The sequence below is a fragment of the Leucoraja erinacea genome, chromosome 2, assembly GCF_028641065.1.
Source record: "Leucoraja erinacea ecotype New England chromosome 2, Leri_hhj_1, whole genome shotgun sequence".
Taxonomy (NCBI): Eukaryota; Metazoa; Chordata; class Chondrichthyes; order Rajiformes; family Rajidae; genus Leucoraja; species Leucoraja erinaceus.
Genome location: NC_073378.1, coordinates 74,114,208 through 74,133,280, shown reverse-complemented (window position 1 = coordinate 74,133,280; position 19,073 = coordinate 74,114,208). Strand labels below are relative to the sequence as shown.

Sequence of the window (19,073 nt, the reverse complement as noted above, 5' to 3'; positions counted from 1 at the left end):
CCCATGCAGGTGACGGGGAGAACGTACAAACTCAGTACAGACAGCACCCGCAGTCGGATTGATCCCGGGTATCCTGGCACTACATTTGCTGTAAGGCAGCAACTCTACCATTGTACCATTGCGCCATTGTACCGCCAGGTAACACTAGAACATTTATTCCTAACCAGTTAAATATTTCAGACAATACTATTGTGGAGTTCACTACAAGATCTTCTTAGTGACAACGAAGAGCAATGTTAAAAGCTAAAATGTGGGGTGCTTTTAAAAAAAAACCTCAGGAATTCAGTGCTAGGTTTACGCAATTCCTGGTATCATCAGCCTGCTATGATTTTAATGCCGAGAAAAATTGAATGGCATATAAAACTAGCACCTAACTAATTCAATAAATGTTTTTAATGGATGTGTTGGGATAAAATTGCCTCAGGTTCTCAGTGAACTTCAGTGTGCAAACATGTGCAATACATCAACAAATGGGTGGAGGAGAGAGCCACTAGCATCCAATGCAGTACTGGAGACATAAAGTAAATTTCTCCCAAAATCTTTCAATATTGACAGAAATCTTTCAATCTCCTTCCCCTCCCCTTCCTAGCTCTCCCATAGCCTACTGTCTCCGCCACTTCCTTTCATCCCCCCCCCCCCCCACCCCCCCCCCCCCCACATCAGTCTGAAGAAGGGTCTCGACCCGAAACACCAACTATTCCTTCGCTCCATAGATATCACCTCACCCAGCATTGTTGGCTACCTTCAATTTTGACACCACAGTTTCTTAAAGCAGGATTTCCATCATTATCTTAGTGGGCTGCTTGGTTGCATGCATAGATGCAAACCCAAACAGAAAAAAAAACTTCATTCTAATCTATAGAAACATAGAACATAGAAATGGAGGTGCAGGAGTAGGCCATTCGGCCCTTCGAGCCTGCACCGCCATTCAATATGATCATGGCTGATCATCCAACTCAGTATCCCGTACCTGCCTTCTCTCCATACCCTCTGATCCCCTTAGCCACAAGGGCCACATCTAACTCCCCTCTTAAATATAGCCAAAAACTGGCCTCGACTACCCTCTGTGGCAGAGAGTTCCAGAGATTCACCACTCTTTGTGTGAAAAAAGTTCTTCTCATCTCGGTTTTAAAAGGATTTCCTAAAGTTTATCCTTAAGCTGTGACCCCTTGTCCTGGACTTCCCTAACATCGGGAACAATCTTCCTGCATCTAGCCTGTCCAACCCCCTTAAGAATTTAGTAAGTTTCTCTATGATCCCCTCTCACTCTCCTAAATTCTAGATAGTATAAACCAAGTCTATCCAGTCTTTCTTCATAAGATGACAGTCCTGACATCCCAGGAATCAGTCTGGTGAACCGTCTCTGCACTCCCTCTATGGCAATAATGTCCTTCCTCAGATTTGGAGACCAAAACTGTACGCAATACTCCAGGTGTGGTCTCACCAAGACCCTGTACAACTGCAGTAGAACCTCTCTGCTCCTATACTCAAATCCTTTTGCAATGATAGCTAACATACCATTCGCTTTCTTTACTGCCTGCTGCACCTGCATGCCTACCTTCAATGACTGGTGTACCATGACACCCAGGTCTCGCTGCATCTCCCCTTTCCCAATCGGCCACCATTTAGATAATAGTCTACTTTCCTGTTTTTGCCACCAAAATGGATAACCTCACATTTATCCACATTATACTGCATCTGCCAAACATTTGCCCACTCACCCAGCCTATCCAAGTCACCCTGCAGTCTCCTAGCATCCTCCTCACAGCTAACACTGCCCCCCAGCTTAGTGTCATCCGCAAACTTGGAGATATTGCCTTCAATTCCCTCATCCAGATCATTAATATATATTGTAAATAGCTGGGGTCCCAGTACTGAGCCTTGGGGTACCCCACTAGTCACTGCCTGCCATTGTGAAAAGGACCCGTTTACTCCTACTCTTTGCTTCCTGTTTGCCAGCCAGTTCTCTATCCACATCAATGCTGAACCCCCAATGCCTTGTGCTTTAAGTTTGTATACTAATCTCTTATGTGGGACCTTGTCGAAAGCCTTCTGGAAGTCCAGATACACCACATCCACTGCATTATGAATGCTGCATTATGAATGGATTATTATATTAACAATTACGTTAGATTTACCCGACTGGAAAACCATCTCCACAGATAGTATGTTTAAGAAGGAAATGCAAATGCTGGAAAATACATTTTCTGAAGGAAATACATTTAAGAAGGAAATACAATGCTGGAGAAATTCAGCGGGTGCAGCAGCATCTATGGAGCGAAGGAAAAAGCCTTTTTCCTTTGCTCCATAGATGCTGCTGCACCCGCTGAGTTTCTCCAGTATTTTTGTGTCCACGGATAGTATCATCAGTTCATTGTACTCTACCTTTGAAAATGATTTACTAAAGTTATATTAGAATTAACCTTTGGCAGCACGTATCTTACTGATAGACCCAGTAGAATATTTAGATGCATCCAAGAACTACAAAGCACTCAGTGACCTGCCTCTACCAGCCTCAATGACTATCGCACAATTACGTTTACATCCACAAAATAAAGTGCTACAACAAGTTGGTTATGGCACAAATCAACTCCTGCCTCAGAAATGACCAGGATCTGCTTTAATTTGTCAATCACCATAACAGGTCAACAGCAGATGATATTTCACAGGCTCCCTGTTGTGTTCTGGGCTCTCTGGAGAATAGAAACTCATACGCCTGGCTGCTGTTCATAGACTGCAGCTCAGTGTTCAACACTATCAACCCCTCTTCCACAAACTCATCTCCAATTTCCAAGACCCAGCCCCTTTGCAACTGGATCCTTGGCTTCTTCATCAGCAGACCTCAGTGTGGATTGGTAACAGCACCTCCTCTTCATTTACCTCCAACAAAGGTGCATGTTTATAAATGATCCACAGCAACACACATAGTGAACATCAATCTTTATTCCACAGGCAAACAAGAACATTCAAACAGCCAGCCAGCCAGCCAGCGAGAGAGCTCGAGAGAGCTGACTGACCTTGCTAGTGAAAAGCTGTGTGGTATCATAATACCATGTAAAGGATGGCATCCACATATGTGTAGTGGAGATTATAAATGGCATGGATTAATAATACAGAACACATTGGGGCCTCATGTTTAGCCCCCCTGCTCTATCCTCTTTACACTCATGACTGTGATCAATTCCCTGGCATCCATGCATTTGTCGACGACACAACTGTTGTTGGCCGAGTCACAAGTGCCAGTGAGCCAGGTTACAGGAGAGAGACAAAACCACAACCTTTCACTCAACATCAACAAAATCAGGAAACTGATCATAGACTTCAGAACGGAGAAGTTGGAAAGTGTCAGTTTTTATTAATGTTAAATTTTTGTTTCACAGAGAATGCAAGAATCAACTGAGTAATCACAAATTATTCGAATCGAATTAAGTTCTAGCCATCACTTGGGCAAGTTTGGATTGATTAGTATGGAATAGGGCAACATAGTGGTGCAGCGATAGAGTTGCTGCCTTAAAGCACCAGAGACCCGATTTGATCCCGATTAAAGATGCCGCTTGTACGGAGTTTGTATGTTCTCCCTATGACCATGCAGGTTCTCTCCAGGAGCTTAATTTTTCTCCCACACTCCAAAGATGTACAGGTTCGAAGGTTAATTGGCAAATTGTCCCTAGTGTGTAGGATAGTATTAGTGTATGGGGTGATTGCTGGTCGACGTGAACTCTGTGGACCGAAGGGCCCATTTCCATGCTCTATATCTAATACCGAACTCGCTTATTGTACCAACATGTAATAAAAGGCCATTGCACAATTTGCCTTTTTAACTACTTGCTGTGTCTGCCTGTCAACTAACATTAGTGATTCATACACAACACCAAAATCCCACTGTGCTCCTTATTTTCAGGCATTCTCAGTTTAATGGTCTGTTTTATTTTCTCCTACCAAAGCGCATTTTACACTTTCCTACATTAAAGTCTTGTTTTCCAAGTTTTTTGCAGACTCACTCATTCTATCCAACTCGTATTGTAGATGTACTATAACAAATCTGTCAAACATGATCTATCCTTGAATTGCTAATTATTTCTCCCCCAATTCTCGACTCCTGTACATTTCCAACAACAAGTGTTAAATAAACTTGCTTATAGTGTTCTGTGTTTTGTTTGTTTTTGTTTACCTCCCTTCTTGAAGAAGGCAGTTATATTTTGCAACTCCCAATCTGATGGTCAATTCCTGGAGTTTTTCCAAACCTTCAATTAATAAATCTACTATCTCAGCAGCCACTTCCCTTGAAATCTTTGGATGGTCCTGGCAACTTGTCTGCTTTAGGCTCACTAGACTTTTACCGTTGCTTTGACTTCATGATCATTTTAAATTCACCCCCCACCCCAATTAGAAACGGACACAAATTAAGTGTTTAAATTATCTGCCTTTTATTTATTTACCATGATTAATCCCCTGTTCTCACTCCCCAACAGTCCCTTGTTTACTTGAGCTACTCAAGAAGCTTTGGCTGATTGTTTTGATATTATATTAAATGTTTTCCCTCCTATTAGCTTTTAATCCCATCACTGCATGTTTCTGAGAAAAACCCAGTCCTTTGGTTTTCCCACTAACCTTTGTCACTTCATATGCTCCAATTTTGATTTCATGTTTTTCCTTTGAATTTGTGTTAATCGCAGATGGTTAATTTCCCACGGGAAAGGGATTACAAATGTTTGGAGAAAGGATGGAGGAATGTGACCAAGTGGATTGCTTTTGCCTCGAGACCAAGATACGAAGACCTAAAATCTGTGAGTGCTCAAATCATAGCGTATTTTTTGCCGAACGCCTTAAATGCATGTCCTCGTTACCCACTCCTCCACCACAAGCAACAATATTTCAGTATTCACTCCACCCGGTCACAGTGCCAGACCCTTTAGCTCAACTCGTCCTTGCCAGCCAAGTTGCCTACCTGAATTAATCTAATTTGCCTGTATTTGGTCCATATCCCTCTAAACACTCCTATCCATGAACCTGTCAAAGTTTATTTTAAACATTGTATTTGTACCAGACTACTAGATCTTCAGGAAGTGTTCCACATACTCAACATTCTTAAATTTAATCCTCTTTCATTGTTAATTTATAGCCTCTAGTTTTAGACTCCTCTTGCCGAGGAAAAAGACTGAACCATTCACCTTATCTATACCCCACATGATTGTTATACCCTGGACACAACCCTGTTTTACCCTGGACACAAATTCTTTGAATCACTTCCCTCTGGAAGGTGACTCCAGACTGTCAAAGCTGCCACAGCCAGACATAAAAACAGTTTTTATCCAGGAGTAGTTGCTCTACTCAACAGCCAAAAATCTGTAGCCTCCCTTTGATCTGGTATTTTGTTGGTTCACATGCTTGATCAATGGTGTTTTATCATTAATGTTTTATTATTATTAATGTTTAGTGTTTTCCGAGTCATTCGTAACTGTCACTATGTCATGTTGTTACTTGTGGGCGGAGCACCAAGGCAAATTCCTTGTATGTGAATACTTGACCAATAAAGTTACTTACTTATACCTCTACAAGGTAACACCTTAACTTCCTATGCTCCAGGGTAAAAAGACAGCCTTACCAGCATAATAATGAAAGACAAACTCAAGTTACCTTTAAGAATATTATCGTATTCAGAAAATGTCACCAAGTGAATTAAAGTTGCAAATGCCTGTGAGAAACACATTGCAGCTGTACTAACAAAGGAATTAACACATCACAACCAATATCTGAAACTGCCTACTCATTACATCTGTTCAAACCTTGGAAGTACATCAAGCTTTTATATTTTAAAAAAAGGCAAATTTAGCAACTTTTATAGAGTTTTAATTTTGAAGAAGGAAACTTTTGGGAGGGGGGGGGGTTGTCCCATTTTGCAAGTCCCATAGACATGGAGTCCCTAGATTTACCAATACTTCAATTACTACGCTTTAAGAAGTCAGGCAACAACTCTACAGCTCGGTTCAAAAATGTTCTTGCTCCAGTCAGAATCAGATTTTATTCGCCAAGTATGTTTTGCAACATACGAGGAATTTCACCGGCCAGGTCAATCATACAATTAAAAGCAACAGACACAAAAACACATTTTAACATGAACATCCACCACAGTGACTCCTACACATTCCTCACTGTGATGGAAGGCAAAATAAAGTTCGTCCTTCCTTTTGTTCTTCCTCGGTCGGGGGCCTCGAGCCCTCCGTTGACAGAATGGTCTTGACACCCATAGCCGGCGGAGTTCGGGCCTTCCGCGTCGAGGAGGTCAGCTCCTGCATCGGGGGGTTGTCAGCTCCTTCTGCGGCTTTAGAGTTACCATCAAGGCCTCTCCCGAGACTGCGAGCCCTTGATGGTAAGTCCGCAAGCCGCGGTGGGAGCGATCCCAGGCAAGGGATCCACTCCGATGTTAAGTCCACGACCCGCGGTGGGGCTCACGACAGTACGAGGAGGCATCCAGCTCCAGCGATGGTAGGCTGCAGAGCCCGGAAAATTGTTCACACCTCCGGGAAGGCAGGAACTTGAAAAAAAGTTTCCCCCGATTCCCTCTCCCCTCCCCCACATAAAACAAACCGAAGTACATTAAAACAAACTTTTAACAAATGCTAAAAATAACAAAAATATGAAAAAACAAACAGACTGCCGGCAGGGCTGCCATCTCCTCAGCGCCCCTGGTGGTCAGGTTTCTGTCCTCCTTGTTACAAGGGCAGCTAGCTACACTTCAAAATTTTATTCATTTACTGCAAATCACTGCACACCCTCATCCTCCTGACAGTCTAATAAACCTCTTTTCCAATTCTAACAAAGGGTCTTTGACCTGAAATGTTAACCATTTCTTTTCCCTCCAGTTGCAGACTGACCTGCTGAGCTTTTCCAGTTTTTATTTTAAATCGTAGAAAGATACAGCATGGAAACAGGCACGACACCTGACCGAGGCTGCACTGACCCATCTCATTTCTATTCTCCCCACATTCTCTGCCGGCCCCCACTTCATTAATTTCTTCCGCAAGTTGGCTTTCTACAATACACGTTCCTTGACAAATGTAGCTGAAAGTAGCTTTCAGAATAGAAATAATTCGGCTTGCTTTGAGAAAGCTCGCACATACCTCAAATACTAAATGCAACTTAGATTGAAAAGATTCAATTTTTTTACTACAAAAGCTTTAAAGAAAATTTATGGATCCAAAGATCTACACAAGGCCTCTCAGATATGTTGTCGCATGCACAAACATCCAGTACAAAACGGGAGAATCACACTGGTGTAAATAATGTCTCAAAGTTGTTTGTTGATAGGTTTACTTCACTGACTTGCAAGCTACAATATTTCTTCCTGTCCCATGCTGCTGGCAAGGGTTGATTGGGAAACCAGAATCCTTGCTGTCAATGGTTTAATACAAATTACTTGTCAATGCAAGTTTGGAGGGAGGGGAGTGGGGAATGTAGTGGGATGGAGTTACAACACACCTAACAATGCTGCTCCTGATGACATCTGCTATTGAAGTGGGAATGGCAAGGGAAAGAGGACAGCTTGCACTGATATTTTGGGATGGTCAGGCAGCCTGCCAATATGTTGATAATGCATCACAGCTTTCTCAGCCTACACACGAACAGGTTCATGAGCAGAAGGGAAGGTGGAAAAACAATTTTCAGTTTGCCAGAGATGACCAACTGCAGCATTTAGGTCATAAATTAAGTTTGCTTTTTTCCCCACATATAAAGCAGGGAAGTAAATTATGAAAACACCTTTCAATCAATTGCAGCCTCAAGGTTCCATGGGCGGAAATCCCGGGAGATGGGGGGATGGGGGCAGGGGGGGCCACGTCCCCTCCATGTTTTGAGAAGTGGGGGACAATCCCCCCAATGTTTTGTAGTAAGGATTTTGAAATTTGGTGAATTTTTTTTTTTAAATCTCCGCTTTCCCCGAGAGAGTGGGGGCAGGACCGATGATCAAGGGCGCCGATTGGACGAGAGAGACATCAGTCAGCAGGCAGTGCAGGGGGAGGGGGCATGATGATTCAGCGCGATTATTGGAGGGAGGTAGGGCGTGGGTGGGACTGAGGATAGAGCACGGTGATTGGAGGAGGGAGACGTCCTGGTGGAGTAAAGATCATAGAGCGTAGCTTGAATCGGCCCGTTTGCAGGGACTTTCATCACCCAGCGCAGCTTAAAATCGGCCGTGGGATCTTCCATGGGATCTTCCATCGCCTCGCAGTCAAATTGATGCGTCCAGGCGATCAAGGCTCCCGATGTTGAAGCCCCCGCCGGACGATGGAAGATCTTGAGGTTGGTTTTAAGCCGCGCAGGGCGATGAAAGGCCCCGCGAACGGGCCGATTGAAGCCCCACGATTCGGGGCAGACGAAGTTGCTGTTGCTGGAGTTTAGAGTTTGTCACCAACCAGGTCAGCTCCCAGTGTTATCATCCACAGGGCCCCACGGTCGAAGACTCTCCTGTGTGTGCTTGCATGCGGCCACCAAGAAATTGTGCCCCCCCCCCCCCCCCCCGCATGAGAGCGATTTCCACCCCTGCTTGGTTCTATATAGGCCAAGTTCCAAATCAATCATTTGCTATTCTCAATTGTTACTTTAAAAGAAACATAATTAAAATTGCAAAAGCACAATTCTGCAAAACAACATTCAGGGAGATTTTTTTTTTTTATCCTCACAAATTGATTTATCACACACAAAAAAAAAGAATCTAAGAGGCACAAGAGGTTTATAAAATGTAATTAGGTGGCAGCAAAACAAACACTATGCAATGCAGTAATTTTTCATTAGTATACTTCAAAATAAGATTTTTCTGGTTCTGTGCAGTAACTTTAACAGCATTGCTCCTTATCAAGGCCATGGTATCTTAGTTAAGACAGTGGAAGTTTGTCTAAACTAGATTTGAAGCAAAATATTTTTTGTAAACAATCTAAACCACCCCCATTCTCTCGATCATTGACAGATAGCTTCTCAAAGATGCTAAAAGGTTTCATCAAAAGCAAGAACCAGGGCAGTAAGCACCTGGCAATGCCACCACATGCAAACTCTCTTGCAAGACACGCAATATATCGGTTGTCACCGTCCTAATCAAAGGAACTCAGTGGAAGTACTTTCACCACATGGACAGCAGTGCCTTAAAAAGATAGATTATCACTAGCTTCAAGGGCAGTAAGTACAGTTTTTGAGAGCGACATGCCCAAACCAAAAGTTGTTTTTCTCTCTGCAGAAGGCCAAAGTTATAAATCCCAAAGAAAAGCATGCAATTTTATTACAATTTAAGAGGATGAAAATATAAAATTTCCCTATCTAGTCACCAGATTTGTCCCCTTGAAATTCATTTCAAAATCTTAGATTCATTTCACAAGATAAAAATTGGAAGCTTATGAAAGGACACAAAATTATGGGACATAGGAGAACATGTGATAACATCCTTTCACCCATGTTATTCACCACCCATTACATATCAGCAATCTTTTAAAGCTACAAATAAAACTAAAGATCATGTACCATTAACACCGTAGTTTTAAATTACGAAGTTTCAACTTACAGCGCTTCTCCTTTTTGGCATTTCTTATCCAGTACAAGGTAAACCATCCCAAAACTGCCTCTGCCAAGTTTTTCTTTAACCAAATATCTTTGTCCAATCAGTGACCCGATGCAGTCCTTTGTTAAAGTATTGGGAACAGCTTTTTCAGCTTCTTGAAACTTCGGCATATTTCTCCTCTCACGGTGATAGGGGCAGTGTTCCTCCAGAATTTGTTTCCAATATCGAAGGTAAAGGGTCTCCTAAATTTAAGTGAAGTTGACCGAATGCCAAGCGATTGTTACGTAGTAAATTTGGCCAAGCCTTTAAGTATACCTGGAAATAAATGAAACAATAAACTTAGTATTGCACCAATACAAATTTGACCAAGCTAAGAATTACTACAAATTATGTGAAACAAACTATATAGTGATAAGTGAATTGTCTATTATCTTATCACTAAGTAACATCAGTTAATAAGCAGTAAAAGAATGTGTGTGAAGCAAGATGCCCTGTCAAAGCTGACTGCCTTGAAAATTCAAAAACGTGATATTTTCAAGGTGATATTTTCAAGATCAGAACTTTAATATAATTGTATTATATGCTGCAAGTCCGTAACATAGGTAAATAATTACAATTTCTAGCAATAGACCAGGTCTTTATGGAGAAGATCAGTTGCTAGCTGGTACATTGGCATATCATAATCAGTAGCATCATCATACTCCTCAGATTGTAACCAATAAGCAACTCTGTACTCCTTGTTTTTCCTCAACTTTTCAATTTTGGCATTGTAAACTACAAGATTTTGCTCTTCAAACCACGCATGACATGCCTTTCTGCCCACTACTGTCCCATTAAGAATGTCTTGTAGATTCCATTTCTTAAGAAAAGGATAATTTTAAATGGGTTTTAGGAACTAAGGACCGTGAGGCTGAGGTTGGGGGGGGGGGGGAGAGACGCTATAAGCCCCCCATGAGAAATGTTATCTAACTCTGAAATTGAAGATAGACGAAAGCTGGAGTAGCTCAGCAGGACAGGCAGCGCAGCGACTATTGAGAGAAGACCCTACTTCAGACTGAATTGAACTCTCGTCGGTAAGAGTACTTGTGATTGTCTGAAGAAGGGTCTCGACCAGAACTGCAACCCTCTCCCCAGAGCCCCTGCCCGTCCCGCTGAGCCACCACAGACAGGGAGTTGTAACAGGGGGGATCCACCTTCAACTTCAGAGCCAAACAACAGAGTGCTGGAGGAACTCAGTGGTCAAGGCAGCATCCGCGGAGTGAACAAGGGCCAGAACTGTTTCCCCCCAACAGAAAGGAACCGCAGATGCAGCCATCGCCGCAAAACGTCTAAGAAGGAACTGTAGATGCTGGAAAATCGAAGGTAGACAAAAATGCTGGAGAAACTCAGCAGGTGTGAAGCCCTGTCCCACTGTGCGAGTTCACCCAAGAGCTCTCCCAAGTAAAAAAAAAAATCAATACTCGTGGTAAGCACATAGAATGAACATAGCGGGTACGTCGGAGCTCAGGACGTTTCAATACACAATAAACAATAGGTTCAGGAGCAGGCCATTTGGCCCTTCGAGCCAGCACCGCCATTCAATGTGACCATGGCTGATCATCCACAATCAGTATCCCGTTCCTGCCTTCTCCCCATATCCCCTGACTCAGCTATTTTTTAAGAGCCCTATCTAGCTCTCTCTTGAAAGCATCCAGAGAACCTGCTTCCACCGCCCTCTGAAGCAGAGAATTCCACAGGGTCACAACTCTCTGTGAGAAAAAGTGTTCCCTCGTCTCCATTCTAAACGGCTTACTCCTTATTCTTAAACTGTGGCCCCTGGTTCTGGACTCCCCGAACATCGGGAACATGTTTCCTGCCTCTAGCGTGTCCAAGCCCTTAACAATCTTATACGTTTCAATGAGATTCCCTCTCATCCTTCTAAACTCCAGAGTGTACAAGCCCAGCTGCTCCATTCTCTCAGCATATGACAGTCCCGCCATCCCGGCAATTAACTTTGTAAACCTACGCTGCACTCCCTCAATGGCAAGAATGTCCTTCCTCAAATTAGGGGACCAAAACTGCACACAATACTCCAGGTGCGGTCTCACTAGAACTCTGTACAAATGCAGAAGGACCTCTTTCCTCCTATATTCGATTCCTCTTATTATAAAGGCCAACATGCCATTCCTTAACGCTAACGGCAGGTACTCCGGAAACGTGGTAACTCGTGAAGATTTTTGAACAGGTTGAAAAATGCCCACAAATAAAATATACTCAGGATGTAAAAATTTGATACTTTAACGTAGCACCATAGTAGCTCGTGCGTTTACCGCAGTAGGGACTGGTGTCCTATATCACTATTGTATGTTCATGATGGAAATAAGAATACTCTGTATATTCATTACCTTTGAATTGTAATTTTATGTAATCCTCCCATCATTTCTGAGTTCCATTTCACATTATCTATCAGACATACAGAATGTTGCAAGGTAATATCTTGCCCAAACTCAGTTGTATCTTTCTATCTCAATAAATATCACAAAATATGCCATTGTTTCAGCCACATTATGACAAAGTGTGAAGATGGCGGCACTGGCTTAACAGCTGCGGCCCACCTGCAGTCCGTCTGTATTTTTTCTTTCTTTTTGTACCTTTGTCATGTTTTAGTTCATTTTGTTTTATTAAGTTGTGTTTGTGTGGGTGAGGTGGGAGAAACATGTTTTGGTCTCTTCCTTCGGGGGATGCGACTTTTCTGTCGTATTCCCCGTCTCCGTCTGCGCCGAGGCCTAATGGTGGAGCTGGCGGCCTCGGAGCTGTAGCGGCGGCAGCAGAGACCCGACTCGGCCCCGGAGCTATGGCGGAGGCAGCTGCAACGGTGACCCGACTCGGCCCCGGAGCTGTGGTGGCAGCAGCAGCGGCAGCGGAGACCCGACTCGGCCTTGGAGCTGTGGCGGCGGCAGCACGGCCCGTTCGCGGAGCACGGTTGAGCCGCGGGATTTACCATCACCCGGTGGGGTCACAACATCTGGAGCCTGGATCGCCTCGGCGCAGAGGGAGAACAAAGTGGGAAGAGACAGAGACTAAGATTTTGCCTTCCACCACAGTGAGGAGGTGTTTGGTGAACTCACTGTGGTGGATGATAAATTTGTGTTGATTGTGTGTTTTTGTCATTTTTTTATTATATGTATGACAACAGGACTAAAGGAAATTTCGTTCAGACCGAAAGATCTGAATGACAATAAACAAATCTAATCTAAAATATAGAATGTAGGTTATTTGTTATCAGAAATCCCATCCCAGAAACAACAGTACTTAAAAAAGAACACTTGTTTTACTAATTTACGAGCATAGGTTGATCCATATCCAACAAAATGTTGTGATAATTGCATAAAATGTATTATTGTCTAAGAAATTTGGTGTGGAATGATAATCCATCTCAGTACTCATTTAGGCAAGTCCCAAGTTATAGATCCTTTTCCCCCACCCCCCAATCCCCCTCGCCCGATCTTCATTGGACCTACCATTTAACCAATCTTTTACTCAGCTGCTATAACGTTTCCTTCCTATCAAAATCTCTGTGTAGCATTTCTGTCCCTATCTTCCAATTCCCACTTTGAAATAAAATATAATTTTCGACAAAAATTTTGCAGCAGGATCGCTATACAGATGCAAATATATGGTATCAAACGATGATTGAAAATGCGTGGGAATCGACTAATCGCGATTCTGCTGCGAAATGTTTGTCAAACTTTGTATTTTATTTCAAAGTGGGAATATGAAGATAGGGACAGAGATGCTACACAGAGATTTTAAGCTTTTGGGTGAACTCACACAGTGGGACAAGGCTTGAGGCAGCATCTATGGAGCGAAGGAAATAGCCGGGTCTGAAGAAGGGTTTCGACCTGAAACGTTGCATATTACCTTCGCTGCATAAATGCTGCCTCACCCGCTAATTTTCTCCAGTATTTTGTCTACCGCAAAACGTCAATGATTCCGAGAATGCCGAGAGAGCTAGAGAGAGAGAGAGGTGGGGAACGGGAGAGAGAGTGCATACGAGAGAGAGAGGGAGGGAGAGCAAAAGACAGAGAGACACAACGAATCAGCCTATAGGGAGGAGGTCCGGAACCCGGCAGCCTGGTGTGCCAATAATAACCTCGTCCTCAACTCTAAGAAGACGAAAGAAATAATTGTTAACTTCAGGAAGAACAGAGGTGGCAGACATACCCCCATCCACACAAACGGGACTGAGGTGGAGCGCGTCTCCAACTACAAATTCCTCGGGGTACACATCTCAGAGGATCTGTCCTGGTCCCTCAATACCACCAAATTGATCAAAAAGGCGCAGCAGCGCCTTTACTTTCTGAGGAGGCTCAAGAAAGCTCACCTGTCCCCCCAGATGCTGTCCAACTTTTACCGCTGTACCATCGAAAGCATCCTGACCACCTGCTTCACGGTATGGTACAGCAGTTGCACCACAGCTGACAGGAAGGCACTGCAACGTGTGGTGAAAACCACTCAGCACATCATCGGTGCCCCGCTCCTTGCCATGGATGCCCTCCACCGAAAACGGTGTCTGAGACGGGCCGGGAAAATCATCAAGGACCCCTCTCACCCTAACCATGGACTGTTTGCCCTCCTCCCATCAGGGAGGCGGTACAGGAGCTTTAGGTCTCGCACAAGCAGGCTGAGGAACAGCTTTGTCAACAACACCATTACACTGCTGAACTCGGAGTCCCGACGCTAGCCATCCTTAGACTCTCCCACTTGTATACAGTTATCTGCCTATGTGTCAGTTTTAATTCATCCACAATCCACACACTGTTAACCAGTATTTATTTATTTTTTTTAACTTTTATTGTATGCCAACTTTGTATTTTTATTTTTACTTCTACTATCTTGCACTATAACCATATAACCATATAACAATTACAGCACGGAAACAGGCCATCTCGGCCCTACAAGTCCATGCCGAACAAATTTTTTCCCCTTAGTCCCACCTGCCTGCACTCGTACCATAACCCTCCATTCCCTTCTCATCCATATGCCTATCCAATTTATTTTTAAATGATACCAATGAACCTGCCTCCACCACTTCCACTGGGAGCTCATTCCACACCACCACCACTCTCTGCGTAAAGAAGTTCCCCCTCATATTACCCCTAAACTTCTGTCCCTTAATTCTGAAGTCATGTCCCCTTGTTTGAATCTTCCCTATTCTCAAAGGGAAAAGCTTGTCCACATCAACTCTGTCTATCCCTCTCATCATTTTAAAGACCTCTATCAGGTCCCCCCTTAACCTTCTGCGCTCCAGGGAATAAAGACCTAACTTATTCAACCTATCTCTGTAACTTAGTTGTTGAAACCCAGGCAACATTCTAGTAAATCTCCTCTGTACTCTCTCTATTTTGTTGACATCCTTCCTATAATTTGGCGACCAAAATTGTACCCCATACTCCAGATTTGGTCTCACCAATGCCTTGTACAATTTTAACATTACATCCCAGCTTCTATACTCAATGCTCCGATTTATAAAGGCTAGCATACCAAAAGCTTTCTTTACCACCCTATCTATATGAGATTCCACCTTCAAGGAACTATGCACTGTTATACCCCCAGATCCCTCTGTTCAACTGTATTCTTCAATTCCCTACCATTTACCATGTACGTCCTATTTTGATTTGTCCTGCCAAGGTGTAGCACCTCACATTTATCAGCATTAAACTCCATCTGCCATCTTTCAGCCCATTTTTCGAAATGGCCTAAATCACTCTGTAGACTTTGGAAATCCTCTTCCTATGACTATGACCAGATGCTAAACTGCATTTCGTTGTACCTATATTTGTATTTGTGCAATGACAATAAAGTTGAATTGAATCCTTCGGGAGGGTGAACCATCGAAGAGCATCTGGACCCGACGGTATACCTGGTCATGTTCTTAAAACATGTGCAGACCAACTGGATGGAGTTTTTGCAGACATCTTCAACCTCTCGTTATGGAGGTCTGAAGTTCCATCCTGCTTTAAAAGGGCATCAATAATATCGGTGCCCAAGAAGAGTAAGATGACGTGCCTGAACATAACTAACGTCCATGTTGATGAAGTGCTTTGAGAGAATGGTTATGGCATACAAGAAATTCTACCTTAACAAGATCCTGGACCCACTACAATTTGCCTACTGACACAACAGGTCAACAGAGGATGTGATCTCACTGGCTCTCCTCTCTGCACTGGACCACTTGAACAATAAAAACACACACGTCAGGCTGTTGTTCATTAACTATAACTCTGTGTAACACCATTATCCCCTCCAAATTGGTTACCAAGCTTACAGAACCGAGTCTCCGTGCAACTCTGCAACTGGATCCTCAATATCCTTATCAACAGACCACAATCTGTACAAATTGGCAGCAACACTTCTCCTCAATAACCATCAGCACAAGAGCTCTTCAAGGATGTGTGCTCAGCCTCCAGCCCCACTCACTGTATACTCACATCTGCACAGCCAGTCACAATTCCAACTCCCTCTTCAAATTCACCAACAACACAAATGTTGTTGGACAAAGTACAGACAATAAAGATTCAGATTATAGGAGGGAAATCGAGTGACTGACCAACTGGTGCCAGAATAACCTTGGTCTCAACGGCAGTAACTCAAGGCACTGATTGTTGGCATTGGTAGAGGAAGGTTGAGGATCCACAAACATGTGTTCATTGACAGGACCGTGGTAGAGTCAATAACTTCAACTTCCTGGGCATGCATATCTCTGAAGATCAGTCATGGATCCAGCATGTTAATGCAATTATAAAGAAAGCAGATCAATGCCTCTAGTTCCTTAGAAGACTGAGGAGATTTGGTAGGTCAATTAATACTTTCTTGAACTTCTGCAGGAGTACAATAGATAGTATATTGACTGGTTGCATCACGGCCTGGTTCGGCATCTCTAACACCCATGAATGAAGAAGAATGCAAAAAGTGGTGAACACTGCCCAGTCCATCACAGGTACTGACCTCCCCTCCATCAAAGGGATCTATAGGAGTCACTGCTTCATAAATACAGAGAACATCATCAGAGACCCGCACCACCTTGGCACGTTCTCATTTCACTTGTGCCATCGGGAAGGTGGTACAAGGGCCTGAAAACTATAACATGATAGTTCAGGTACAGCTTCTTCCCAACAACCATCAGGCTATGTAAAAACTCCAAACCGCAAATAAGCTCTGAACTACAGACTTGGGGGCATTGTTTACGACTTTGCACTAATATTGTTTGGTTTTTAATTACACATATATTTATGGTATTGTCACAATGCATTAAACACTATGCCGATACAGATAACTCTCAAACGTGTTTTTATTTTCTATTGGTAATAAGATCACAGCATCTTTAGCAGCTAACATGATCCAAGTTACCATGGTTACGTCTAATCATTTACACTACTCCTTCATTGTACCTATTAAGAAATCGGCAAACTGGGTCCAATTACAAATCTTACTTCAATTCCACAACCTTGTGTGAGAAAGCAGTTACATTATTGAAGTCTCGACCCGAAACGTCACCCATTCCTTCTCTCCAGAGATGCTGCCTGTTCAGTTGAGTTACACCAGCCTTTTGTGTATATCTACATTATTACATCATCGTTCATATCTTTAATATATGTCGTTTAAAGAAACTAAATTGGGCTTAATAATGAAAATAATGAATTGAGTAATTGGGGATATGCCAAATTGCTGTTGATATTTGTGCAATAAGGAACTGCAGATAGTGGTTTAAACCGAAGATAGACACAAAAAGCGAGAGTAACTCAGCGGGACAGACAGCATCTCTGGTGAGAAGGAACGGTTGACGTTTCGGGTCGAGACCTTTCTTCAGACTTGCGGTTGATATTATTTTACTTATTTTTCTTTTCAACTGCAGTTGTCAACCCTTCACTCATTACTATTCATGATTATAACTTTGAATTTGACCAGGCATTGTAAGTTGTAACCTGTTTTCCAGAAAAAAAAACATCCCATACACAAAGCTGTGTGTGCGTGCAGACGTGGATACTGTTACTCTGGACCCTGAGTTTCCGCTTTGCACCTGCCAACACTTCCCCACCTGAAACTCATGATACAAATCTATAACGACAATACGACAGATTGGTACCGGTGTCCCGCTCAAGGTTGCGCAAGGCTTGGAGCAGAAATAAATGTCACATTTTAAATCGTATTGAGAGAAAGGAGGAAATATAATACATCGTTCTTCGCCAGAAGAAACAGTTGGCACACAGACAACATTGAAGCCGGTTTATTCAGTTCTTATCACTAAACCCACAAGAGAGAACAAAAGATTTAGTTGGACTGTATAAAGGCACCTTATAAAAAGAGCGGCTAACAATGTCCAATTTCTCAAAACACTACGAGACACAAACTTTAACATAATATGTTGTTTCCGAATTTATTTACGGAAGTTTCTGTAGCCGAATGAGTCGTTAAAGAAACAACAAACAAAAAGACGATAACCAGGACAAAAGTTAACTGTTTTTTCCCCAACCTCTGACTGCGATGCACAACCCCAGCCTCACGCTGTACATGCACTTACCTCCGAGATATAAATCAGGTGAGAGCAAGCACTGCTCAAATGCATCAACTGCTGGAAAGTTACTTTATTTAATTGCATTTGCGAGTACGTTGATTGGAAGCGGTGTCACCTGTGCAAAGTGCCTGCATCTTGTTGACTTGCTCGCGAGTCTCCGGGGTTTAGCGTCCTGTCGCCGCGCGACGGCGTGAGGCACGCCGGGAAATGGACTCCCCGCTTTGAGAGATAGAGCGTATTCCCCGTGACGTCACCGCAATGGTGACCGCCACCTCCACTGAGCTACTTTATTTATTAGGGCAGCATCTCTGGAGAGAAGGCAAAGGTCACGTTTCGTGTCGACACCCTCCTTCAATCTGCTCCAATTCTTCAATCTGACTAAAGGGTCTTGACCACTCAACCCTTCTTTCCAGAGATGCTGCCAGTCCCGCTGAGTTATTCCAGCATATGTCTATCTTCGGTGTAAACCAGCACATGCAGTACTCCATAGATGCTGCCGCACCCGCTGAGTTTCTCAAGCACTTCTGTCCAAAGATCTTATAGATCCGCTATAAGATCTTTGCTTTTGTCTACCTTCGATTTCCAGCATCTGCAGTTTCTTCTTAAACATGCAGTTCCTTCCTACATTATTTATTAAATTATGCACTTTTAATTGTTGATAAACTATTAAGATTAATGGTGAATGTTTGGAATGAAAATTAATATTAAACATTCTGATTTCCATTAAAACAGAATTCGAGAAAAGCTCCGCAGTGGCTCCATTCTTTCATCATATGTCAGTCCTGCAATCCCGGGAATTAACCGGGTGAACGTACACTGCACTCCCTCAATAGCAATAATGTCCTTCTTCAGATTTTGGTCTCCTAATTTTCATTGTCTATGTCTCTATCTCTCGAAGCGGGGACTCCACTTCTTTGTTTCTCCATTCATGGAAAGATTCCAATTCTAAATTTTTCTTACAGAAAATAATTTTCA

General features: G+C 43.0%; 1 protein-coding gene across 2 annotated transcripts in view; it reads right to left on the bottom strand.

Moving 5' to 3' along the window:
- Window positions 1-18,425, bottom strand: part of nek11 (NIMA-related kinase 11) — a 243,540-nt gene extending 225,115 nt beyond the window's left edge. For both annotated transcript variants that reach the window (XM_055658619.1, XM_055658627.1), the window contains exons 1-2: window positions 18,105-18,425; window positions 9,548-9,859 (exon numbers count right to left, since the gene is read on the bottom strand). In XM_055658619.1, coding sequence (XP_055514594.1) covers window positions 9,548-9,714 — 167 coding nt within the window. In that variant the 5' untranslated portion in view covers window positions 9,715-9,859; window positions 18,105-18,425. The remainder of the gene's footprint in view (window positions 1-9,547; window positions 9,860-18,104) is intronic.
- Window positions 18,426-19,073: the final 648 nt, after the last annotated feature.